This window comes from Palaemon carinicauda, chromosome 12 (genome assembly GCF_036898095.1).
Source record: "Palaemon carinicauda isolate YSFRI2023 chromosome 12, ASM3689809v2, whole genome shotgun sequence".
Taxonomy (NCBI): Eukaryota; Metazoa; Arthropoda; class Malacostraca; order Decapoda; family Palaemonidae; genus Palaemon; species Palaemon carinicauda.
The window spans coordinates 156,069,303-156,081,802 of NC_090736.1; the positions used below are offsets into that span (position 1 = coordinate 156,069,303).

The following is a 12,500-nucleotide window of genomic DNA, read 5'->3' on the forward strand; positions in this document are numbered from 1 at the left end:
AAATCCTAGTTTCTCTAAAGTTTCGAACACTTCCGTTGCCTGCATTACGTAACTGTATATCAATTCTATATCGTCTCCAGACGTTAGGAAATCCAAATGCACTTCTAATAATATCTGGCGGATATTCTCCAGTAAATTCCGGCCTTCAACAGAGCTAAGGATATCAGAAAATACCTTCCATTCAGATCCTTCTATGTCAATTTTCAGCAGCTGAATATCCGGATAGTCCAACAAATCGATTATAGATTGATATCTCTTATAGGACATTTTATGCTGTTCGGTCTTTTTATGTTGAAGATCAGTGAAATTCTGAACGAATTCATGATCCCTCTCATCGAGTCCTACTCGAATAGCTTGTATATTACCCGGATGAACCATGTCTGTTAGATTTACACTCGTTGGGTCAAAGGCTGTTACCTGGCATCCGTACTGCACGAGAGCCCTTTCGAAACTCAAGTCGTACCCGATCCCAAAGCTAAGGGCGTGGCACGATCCTGGCACTGGGCGTACGTCTTGGTCGAGACAGAGGAGTTTCCCACCGTCTATTATGCATTTTTGACAGTCACTGCAGGTCACGAGGCCTCCCATTCTCGTCATACGCTGGCAATGACTCCTGACGGTGCTGAGATGGCGATGAAGGCGCGCTACGGCAGATACAAATTCCTCCTTCAGTAGGTACTCGCCACTAGGTACTTCAGGATCATCTCCTGCACTAGAGTGGTTGGTTGCTTGATTTGCATCCCGTAATAAGATACAATTCACAATGAGGAAAAGGAATAATAAGGAACTTTTCCTTCTGAGGAATTTTCCAAAGGGCACCAATAGCCTGAAGATCATTTCTTGAGATATTCTAATGGGCGTCGTTATGAGAAATTAAGTAAATACGTAATCACGTTATGATTTTGATGTTGAAAAAAATTTGGAAAAATATTATTTGAAATGTTTTCCTCATAAGGAATGAATTAGATACATCATCATCCAATGTGTTTAACGGTGAATAATGTTCAGAAACATTTTAGAATTAAAAAAAGATATTTTAGATATGTTTTCCTTATAAGGGATGAATTAGATACATCCTCACTTAATGAGTTTAAGGGAGAGTAACGTTCAAAAACATTTTAGAATGAAAAAAAAAGGATATTTTATATATTTTTTCCTTATAAGGATTGATTTAGATACACCATCACGTCATGAGTTTTATGGAAAATAAAGTTCAAAAACTTTTTAGAAATGTTTCCCTTAACTCATTATATCTAACAATTCGTTTGAATAATACACCTATAAGATTTTCTTCCATAGTAAAAATAACCAGATAATCAGCTGTTCATAATGATTTCACATATACGACAAAAGTTAAATGGCTTGACTTATAATAACTTTCTAAATATAACTCTTCTTAATCAAACACCACATATTAGTAACATTCTTAAAAACATAAGATTATTTTCTCAATATAACTCTTCTTGGACAAACATCACATATTAGTGACAGTCTTAAAAACACAAGATTATTTTCTCAATAAAACTCTTCTTGTTTAAACACCACATATTAGACATATTCTTAAAAACACGTAATTATTTTCTTTATATAACTTCTGGAACAAACACTCCATATTAGTGACAATCTTAAAAACACGAGATTATTTTCTCTACATAACTCTTCTTGGACAAAGCCCACATACCAGTGATAATCTTAAAAACACGAGATTATTTTCTCAATATAACTCTTCTGGAACAAACATCACATATCAGTCATAATCTTAAAACCACGTAATTATTTTCTTTATATAACTTCTGGAACAAACACCACATATAAATGAAAATCTTAAAAACAAGAGTAATTCCACAATAAAACTCTTCTTGATCAAACACCACATAAGGACAATCTTAAAAACACGCGCTCCATTCTCGATGATCTTCAAAATAAACACGAAATCCACATTGCCATCACAACCACGCAACAAATCCAAGACGAAATAATCACCAAAAGTCATAGAACAATAATTGAACATCTATCTTCAATGAGTCTCTACGCAAGAACAAGGAACACGTCTTACGTCAGCTGTTGTTGTTTTATTTTTATTTTTATGAGATACAGGAAAATTTAAGCTGAATTCATTCTTCCCTGATATCACAATGCGGAAAGATCGGTGTAATATTTACTTGGGTTGGAAGATGGTGGTAGACGGAATTTCTATCTTTAGGATAGACTATAAATATACAAATAAACACACACTCACACGCACGCATATATATATATATATATATATATATATATATATATATATATATATATATATATATATGTGTGTGTGTGTGTGTGTGTGTGTGTATGTGTGTCTGTATTTTATTGTTATATGCGTTTGAGCATATGCAATATGTGTACGTGTGCATGCATACAGACATACACACATACACAGACACACACACAAACATATATATAAATAAATAAATATTTATATATATATACTGTATATATATATATATATATATATATATATATATATATATATATATATATATATATATATATATATATATATATATATAAATAAACTATATGTTGATCTTTATTCATATATATATATGAAGGAAAAGGTGGGCGGAATATTTTGAAAGTTTGCTGAATGTTGAGGATAATAGGTAGGCAGATATAATTGCTGTTCCAGGTGTTGAGGTGCCAGTGATGGGAGATGAGAATGAGAGAGAGATTACAATAGAGGAAGTGAGGAGAGCACTAGATGAAACGAGAGTAGGAAAAGCATCTGGTATGGATGGTGTGAAAGCTGAGATGTTGAAGGAAGGGGGTGTGACTGTACTTGAATGGTTGGTGAGATTGTTTAATATGTGTTTTGTGTTGTCAATGGTACCAGTAGATTGGGTTTGTGCATGTATTGTACCACTATATAAGGGTAAGGGAGATGTGCATGAGTGTTGTAATTCAAGAGGTATTAGTTTGTTGAGTGTAGTTGGAAAAGTGTATGGTAGAGTACTGATTAATAGGATTAAGGATAAAACAGAGAATGCAATCTTGGAAGTACAGGGTGGTTTTAGAAGAGGTAGGGGTTGTATGAATCAGATTTTTACAGTTAGGCAGATATGCGAGAAATATTTAGCAAAAGGTAAGGAGGTGTATGTTGCGTTTATGGATCTGGAGAAAGCATATGATAGAGTTGATAGGGAAGCAATGTGGAATGTGATGAGGTTATATGGAGTTGGTGGAAGGTTGTTGCAAGCAGTGAAAAGTTTCTACAAAGGTAGTAAAGCATGTGTTAGAATAGGAAATGAAGTGAGCGATTGGTTTCCAGTGAGAGTGGGGATGAGACAGGGATGTGTGATGTCACCGTGGTTGTTTAACTTGTATGTTGATGGAGTGGTGAGAGAGGTGAATGCTCGAGTGCTTGGACGAGGATTAAAACTGGTAGACGAGAATGATCATGAATGGGAGGTAAATCAGTTGTTGTTTGCGGATGATACTGTACTGGTAGCAGACACAGAAGAGAAGCTTGACCGACTAGTGACAGAATTTGGAGGGGTGTGTGAGAGAAGGAAGTTGAGAGTTAATGTGGGTAAGAGTAAGGTTATGAGATGTACGAGAAGGGAAGGTGGTGCAAGGTTGAATGTTATGTTGAATGGAGAGTTACTTGAGGAGGTGGATCAGTTTAAGTACTTGGGGTCTGTTGTTGCAGCAAATGGTGGAGTGGAAGCAGATGTACGTCAGAGAGTTAATGAAGGTTGCAAAGTGTTGGGGGCAGTTAAGGGAGTAGTAAAAAATAGAGGGTTGGGCATGAATGTAAAGAGAGTTCTATATGAGAAAGTGATTGTACCAACTGTGATGTATGGATCGGAGTTGTGGGGAATGAAAGTGATGGAGGGACAGAAATTGAATGTGTTTGAGATGAAGTGTCTGAGGAGTATGGCTGGTGTATCTCGAGTAGATAGGGTTAGGAACGAAGTGGTGAGGGTGAGAACGGGTGTAAGAAATGAGTTAGCGGCTAGAGTGGATATGAATGTGTTGAGGTGGTTTGGCCATGTTGAGAGAATGGAAAGTGGCTGTCTGCTAAAGAAGGTGATGAATGCAAGAGTTGATGGGAGAAGTACAAGAGGAAGGCCAAGGTTTGGGTGGATGGATGGTGTGAAGAAAGCTCTGGGTGGTAGGAGGATAGATGTGAGAGAGGCAAGAGAGCGTGCTAGAAATAGGAATGAATGGCGAGCGATTGTGACGCAGTTCCGGTAGGCCCTGCTGCTTCCTCCGGTGCCTTAGATGACCGCGGAGGTAGCAGCAGTAGGGGACTCAGCCGTATGAAGCTTCATCTGTGGTGGAAAATGTGGGAGGTTGGGCTGTGGCACCCTAGTAGTACCAGCTGAACTCGGCTGAGTCCCTGGTTAGGCTGGAGGAACGTAGAGAGTAGAGGTCCCCTTTTTTGTTTTGTTTCTTGTTGATGTCGGCTACCCCCCAAAATTGGGGGAAGTGCCTTGGTATATGGATGGATATATATATATATATATATATATATATATATATATATATATATATATATATACATATATATATATATATATATATATATATATATATATATATATATATATATATGTATATATATATATATATATATATATATATATATATATATATATATATATATATATATACTGTATATATGTTGATATATATGCAAACACACTTATATATATATATATATATATATATATATATATATATATATATATATATATATATATATATATATATATATACACATATACTTATATGTATTTTATATAATTAAACATATGTATATATATATAAAATGAGATAAAGAAATATAGATATCGAAGATCTGTTATCCAATGATATCAGTGCCAATGAAAATCGGATAAAAAGGTGATGGTGAAAAATAAAATTAAATATTGACATTATTTTACATTCAGATCTCTCTCTCTCTCTCTCTCTCTCTCTCTCTCTCTCTCTCTCTCTCTCTCTCTCTCTCTGTCTTTTTAAGGAGAATTTAACACTAGAATCATTTATCTAACTGGTGTTTCAGAAACTATCGAAATACGTCCATAAAAAAACAATAATTTATCCGAAGGTTAATTAATAGATTCTGTACGTTATAAGATTGACACAGTATGAGCAACGAATAAAATAAGATTAAATGAAGAATGATTTTACATAATTCATGATATGCTAGTTAGCCAATCTTCATGAGTGACTTCAAAGATCATAGGTAACAAACATTAACTATAAAACTAAGAATGATTTTACATCATTTGTGATATGCTAATTAACTAATCTTTAAGAGTGACCTCAAAGAGAATAGGTATCAAACAGGAACTAGGAAATTAAGAATGATTTTACATAATTCGTGATATGCTAGTTAGCTAATCTTCACGAGTGACCTCAAAGAGCATTGGTATCAAACAGGAATTATGAAATTAAGAACAATTTTACATAATTTGTGATATGCTAGTTAGCTAATCTCCATGAGTCACTTCAAAGAGCATAGGTAACAAACAGGAACTTTGAAATTAAGAATTGTTTAACATAATTCCTAATATGCTAATTACAAGATTCGTGATATGCTAGTTAGCTAATCTTCATGAGTGACCTAAAAGAGCATGGGTAACAAACAGTAACTGAGAAATTAAGATTGATTTTACATCATTAGTAATATGCTAGTTAGCTAATCTTCATGCGTGACCTCAAAGAGCGTGGGTAACAAACAGGAGCTGTGAAATTAAGAACAAATGCATTATTTGCGATATGCTAGTTAGCTAATCTTCATGAGTGACCTCATGGTACTAGTAATTCATTGTTTATAAATGAGCTAGGCAATGTTAATTACCTACAGTTCATGCTGGGATTATTCACGAGATACTGTTTCAATAAATTTCCGAATTAATTGGAGGATTCTGCTTTACCAAGGTTCATGATTGAAGCTATTGATGTTATTTGTTTTGAGTTTGTAAGTCATTGTGACTTATGTGAGGTTAATCACTATAAATCAAGTGGAGAAATATATGAGACAAGTTCACTAATTATAAAATGGTGTTAGTATTTAATGGTACGATGTCCAAAATACTGTTGATGAGCCTTCTTTGCGGTCATATGAACGGACAGTGATTTGGGAGTAGTTAAAAGTTAAGCATTTGGGTGATTGTTTACTTAATTTCAAATGATATCTGTAAGAGGCAATAAGATAATACAAATTTTTGATAACTGTATTAAATAGATATATAATCATACATTAAGTAACTAAAGACACTAGTAATGATAATAATAAAAAACTGAAAAATTCATGAATAGTTATTACAAACTGGAGCTGTTAACCAAGTGAGTATGCGCTATCAACGTTTTCTTTTAAGGAAGCTAGTGGATTTTACAGAAAACGAAAACATTGTTATGGGTAACCTAATTAGATCTGAGAGGTAATTTGGTAGGCAAAAGATCTCTTCAATTTTTATCGTATGTCAGTGCTATCTAAAGAGTTAAGAGCCTATATTTATTGATAAAAATATTGAATTAATTTCATCGGAAATTTCATGTCTTAATTCCCAGTTAAATGTATCTTATTAGATAAATGATCAGCAAATTTCTTTCTTGCTAGACTATTCGTCATTACAAAGCTATCTCTTTTTAAACACATTCATAATTCATTATACCGTATTCTATTTCTCTCCTTAGAAACAATATATTTCCTCATTAATGAATGATAATAAATTTCTACCACATAATAAGCTGAAGAAGAATAAAACATACAATCTGGCTCACATTTAATTTCCTGAAGATGATCACAAACAGTGGTAGGCATTGGATTTAGTCATGATTGTGCGCGAACGGATATGATTTGGAGTGATAGAAATTCCACCTTGCTAAAGTTAGCCTAACTTAATTTAACCAGTTGTCTTTGCAGTTCCAAGACATATTCTAGTACTCAATGCGTGATCTGATATAAATTGTGTAAAGCTTGTTTTTTTTTTTTTTTTTTTTTTTTTTTTTTTTTTTTTTTTTTTTGTAAATCACAAGTTAATGAGTTTTCACTATTTACTCCTGTATTCTTTTTCGTATTCTTTTAATCTATACTTTATTTCCAGTTAAATAGTAAGATTTATTTGCTTTTAAATTCATAAATGAGGTCATATGAGATATTCTCCTTGGACAAAATATATACATGGGTCTTGTATGCTATACAATTAAACTTAATCAACAAAATAAAATCCAACTCTCTCTCTCTCTCTCTCTCTCTCTCTCTCTCTCTCTCTCTCTCTCTCTCTCTCTCCAAAATAAGTATCAGTTACTACCAAACAAGCAAAATAACTATAAGGACATCGCTGCCAATTAGATCTCTCTCTCTCTCTCTCTCTCTCTCTCTCTCTCTCTCTCTCTCTCTCTCTCTCTCTCTCTCTCTCTCTCTCTCCAAAAGAAGTATCAACTGCTACCAAACTCGCTTCCAAATAAATGTAATTAATGTTGAAATACAGATTAATTAGATCCTTAAGTGATGAGCTGTTGTTGAAGGATATGGAATCCTTGGGAGGGAAAATGTTTCCAGGGTACTTTATAATACACAATGCCCATACGATGTCGCATTTTAAACAACATATGTATAAGAACTGTTTAAAATGCTGGTTTAGCAGCTTTCATAATTTTTTATTTAACTACTTTAGAGAACTAAGTGTTTAGTGACCATCTAACTTCTTTGTCTGCATCTTTTCCCACTTCTGTGTGGGGTCGATGTTTCTGGTCAGCTTTCTCCATCTACCTCTGTCCCACACTTCATCACCGGTTAATCCAGGGATGGGGAACCTGCGGCCTTAAGGCCGCATATGGCCTTGTGGACCATCAAGTGCGGCCTTCTACGGCCTTTGATATATGTACAGTATGTGTAGTATATTTCTGCTTTGACACTGAATATTGTGGGTTTGGAACCATTCTACTGTATGTACACACATACAAATATGTACACACAGACAATAGGAAAGTTGTGTTCAGTGATGTACCTCGCAGAGAATGGAAGCAATTTTCCTTGAATTCAATGAATCCTAACTTAATACAACCAGCAGTTTTTTATTGTCATCTGCAACAGGTGTTGTAGCTGACAAGGAAAAACTACTAGTTGTCGTGAGTGAGTGATTTAACGTATGATGGACGAGAGAGTTCCTGTTTTGTCCATCTCCTCACTGTGATCTATGTTAGTTTTAGATGAGTCAACAGGTTCCAGATTTTTGGCTTAAAAATATTTTATTTGTGCTTTTACTGATGAGTTTCGATTGTATGAAAAATAGCTTCCCTTAAGTAACCTTAACGCAAAGACAAGAGGTACATACATTTTAACAACTTCAATAAGCAATGTCACAAAGGAGGACTAAATTTTACTTCCTTATTATCATAAGTTATGCACTGATGGTGTTCCAGCTATGATGGAAAAAACTAGGGATTTATTGAACATCTTAAAGAAAGCAAATGATTGATTTTTTTTTTTTTCAATGAAAACAGCTAAGTTTGTTTAAACAGATACAATTTTTTACTGGGATGTTGCATTTTTATGAGATGTGATTGTTTAAAAAAGTACCTACTTGCCAATATAAAATATTTGAAAAGGTTATATTGTTGATATTTATAAGCTATCTTTTCCAAAAGATTAATATTATCTTATTTATTACTTCAATACAACTTACGGTAGTTTGAAAACTACCCAAACTTGAATGAAATATTTTAAAATTCAGTTTTCAATATAATTAATTTACTTATTACTTGTACAAAAAGTACTTGATTTAAGTATTTGAAATTGTAATGCTTTAAATTTTCATAAACCTGTCACTCTTTCTTTAGATTACTAATAAATTACTTGGAGGATAAAATAACCAATAAAATTCTATGCGGCCTTAAGGAGCATTGAGGAATTGCAAGATGGCCTTCATCCAAAAAAGGGTTCCCCACCCCTGTTAATCCCTTTGATCGAAGGCCATCCTTGATACAGTCCATCCACCTTCGCTTTGGTCTCCCTCTCCTTCTCGTTCCCTGTACCTCCAATTCAATGACCATATTTGTTTTGGCTAGTGAGAAAAAGATGAAGACAAAGAAGAAGTTATATGGTCACTAAACAGGTCTCTAAAGTAGTTAAAAGAATATATGAAAGCTGCTAACCCAACATTTTAACAGGACCATATAACATGAGGTACATTTTCCTACAACTATCGGAGTGGTAAACTTAGTACCTATAAACAACACAAGTCATCATAAGGTAGTAATGCAAAGTAGAATTTCAGTCGTTGATCAGTAAGGAAATAATAAAATAACCTCCTTCTATTAACGTGGTTTTCCTGATTTGTATGGGGTAACCACAGTTGCCTTCTATTGAAGGACTTTTCTTTGGCTTTGGGGTAGCCCTGCCTGAAATCGCTTAGACCTCTGTAGCGTATGTTTATGTGTTGTACTAGTTGCCAGTGTTCTTCCTCCCAGCAGTGGGGAGTCCTGGCATGGATATGTTGTCACTTCGAAGCGTGTGAGGTTTCTGCTATTTTTTTTTTTCTTTTAGAAAGAAACAATAAAATCACTGTTTTTTTTTTTTTTTTTTTTTTTTTTTTTTTTTTTAAGCAGAGATCAATATGCACCATCAATAAACCGAATATCTCGATCTAAAGAATTGACAAGATGAAAATCAAGATTTTGGTGTTATCTTAGTTATGAGTGGTATCAAATTACAGTATAAGACTTCTTTGGGACAAGGTGAAATAATTGGAACACTTTAAATGCTGGCTATCACCATCTACCGTATTTATCCATAGATATAAAGGTCTAGAATGTTTAAAGGTCACACATGAGTGGCAGATGCTGGCGCCACGACAATGACCTAGTGACTGATCGTGTAGGTGTACAATCAACGCCCAAGGCCCTTCTCCATCAAGATAGGAACAGGGAGGGCCTTATAATATCTGCTGGTGACTCAGCAGGTAGACATTTAGGCTCCTTCAAACACCCCTTCCCTAACCAACAAGGACAGTGAGGTGGCAGATACTACTAGAAACTATCCAACTTATACGGGGCTTGAACTCCCATCCAAGAGATTGCGAGATAGGGACGTTTCCAATGGGTTTTTTAATGTCTTAGTAATATTACCATTTTGACAGACCAACAAAATAACCTTTTTGACAGAGTCAGGAGTTCTGTAGTGTCTCCAGGTTTGAGGATAATATTCAAATCCCCTTCAAGGGAATTTCTAACTTCATATCAATTCTCTCCTTATAAGGTACTGTTGATAAAGCGACAACTGCTACCTTCCTTATTGAAAAAGATGATATTCACAATTTTACTCTATTACTTATAATCCCTAGCTCTTACACAATTTTGTTCGCGTTTAATCCTAAGGTGATTTAGGTGAGAATTAAAGAACAAATTATTTTTGTTCTTAAGGAATGATGTAATTTATTTAGAATGTTTTTATTTTACAATTATGTGAAGATGGTACAGAAGCATACCTCACCAAGGGCATTCTGGGTGATCTTCGAACCTGTAAAGGTGATAGTAACCATTAGTAATAAGTTTGAATTTCCTTCACCATAAATATTTTGGAGAATCATAGATTTTTTGCCTCTGACATATTTACAGTTTTGTAGAAAATGAAGAATTTAATTTACGAGAGATGTCTTTCAAAGTTTATTTCTTTTTCTTTTTTTAGTTTGCATAATCAAGCGTCTATTATTTTGAAAGGAGACGTCTATTGACTTTTCATAACCAGTGAAATCAAGAAATTTCCTTTGTACAACTAGATCACTTTCTATCCTTTCTCATGAATAAATCAGTCATTGGACCTTATTTATTTAAGGATTTCATCTGGTAAACATTTCATGAATTTATTAAAGAAACCTTCAAATTGAAATTCATAATAATAAATCGAAATAAGTATTATATAATTTCTTTGCCATTATAATCTAATTATTCTTTCTCTTAAAGGCTAGCACCATTTAAATTTTTAAGGGTTCTGTATCAAAAATGTAGAAAAAGCATGAATATTCATGTATATAATAATTGATGTCAAATGCAAGGAAAATAATGATTGAGGAATTCATATTTGATCTTAATAATAAAAATCATTAGTTTATCTATTAACATATGTGTTATAGTTTCTATTCTAATTATTAGCGTTATTAATATATGATTATTATCATTATGAAATATCGGAGTTAAGTTACATTTCTCTTCAACGGATGGGTAAAAAGAGAATAATTATCAGGTCACCAGGAGATGCCTATACCATTTTTCTCGAGGAATAAGAATAAGTATAACAAACCAATAAATGAGGTGAATAAGAAAAAGGTGGTGTAACATCTCAACGCTTCGGAGGAACAATCGTCAAAGATTGAAAGATTTTCCTAACGGCTGCAAGCTCGTTAAAACTTCTGCTCATTGGATGTAAAAACTGCAACAATTTCTCTTGGATGAAATTGGTTTTAGGAATATATAATTCATGGAGAGAAATCTCTGACTGATAAAACCAAATTGTTGTTGAGAGGGCCCAGACTACATTTTATTAAATTTCTATTGTTGTACTGCAAATGTGACTTAAACTCAGAATATAACAATTAGGTAGAGTACGCAATTTGACCCTTTCTTAACTTAGGAATCATAGTGTCCTGGTTAGTGGGATGTAATTGAGATAGGAATTAAGAGTAAAATTGGCCACGAGAATAGAACGGTAGCTACGGATACATAGGCCCTTCTTAATCCCCTTAGTCCACAATTCCGGAAATTTACCAGACTCCATAACTGAACATTTTGGCAGATGTTTGGTGAATATACCCTTTAGTGGTACTCCACATTTGCGGAATTTATGGCAGGCCTTTGAAGGTAGCGTACAGTTTTATCCATTCCAGGTGTCAAACCTTTTCGTACTCGAGTTATGAAACAAATGTTTTTAGGCTTCTGGGTTGATTATAGATGTATCTTTCTTCGTGGCCAAGTGGCTTAGTCACTGTCTATACAAGCTTGCCGACCAGGGTTCGATTCCCGGCCGGACCCAAGCTCTTGTCTTTGTGTGATTTCGCCTGGGGCTCTGATCCCGAGGTCGTATGTATGTATATATATATATATATATATATATATATATATATATATATATATATATATATATGTGTGTGTGTGTGTGTGTGTGTGTGTGTGTGAGCATAACTACGTATATTGTATATATACAATATATATGCATATATATTCATATATATATATATATATATATATATATATATATATATATATATATGTATATATATATATATATATATATATATATATATATATATATATATATATATATATATATATATATATATATATATATACACTTGTGTGTATGCTCCTGCATAAGCTCAACATTTAAAGCAAAAAACATATAGTTGTAATCAAGACCTCCTAATGAAAACCTTATCAGAGGTCATCTTACCCTGGTAAGACTGCAAAGGTTCTTCCCTCTTCCCCTCGATCTAGTGACTTCAGCGCCGCCA

General features: G+C 33.8%; 2 protein-coding genes across 2 annotated transcripts in view; both read right to left on the minus strand.

Annotated features, from left to right (window-relative positions):
- Positions 1 to 837, minus strand: part of LOC137651153 (probable methyltransferase-like protein 24) — a 951-nt gene extending 114 nt beyond the window's left edge. Inside the window, exon 1 of the mRNA XM_068384291.1 lies at positions 1 to 837. This exon is cut by the window's left edge and continues 114 nt beyond it. Coding sequence (XP_068240392.1) covers positions 1 to 837 — 837 coding nt within the window.
- Positions 838 to 10,429: 9,592 nt separating this feature from the next.
- The window catches only part of LOC137650698 (aldo-keto reductase family 1 member B1-like), a 23,838-nt gene continuing 21,767 nt past the window's right edge, over positions 10,430 to 12,500 (minus strand). The window contains exons 9-10 of the mRNA XM_068383862.1: positions 12,440 to 12,500; positions 10,430 to 10,513 (exon numbers count right to left, since the gene is read on the minus strand). The exon at positions 12,440 to 12,500 is cut by the window's right edge and continues 31 nt beyond it. Coding sequence (XP_068239963.1) covers positions 10,483 to 10,513; positions 12,440 to 12,500 — 92 coding nt within the window. The 3' untranslated portion in view covers positions 10,430 to 10,482. The remainder of the gene's footprint in view (positions 10,514 to 12,439) is intronic.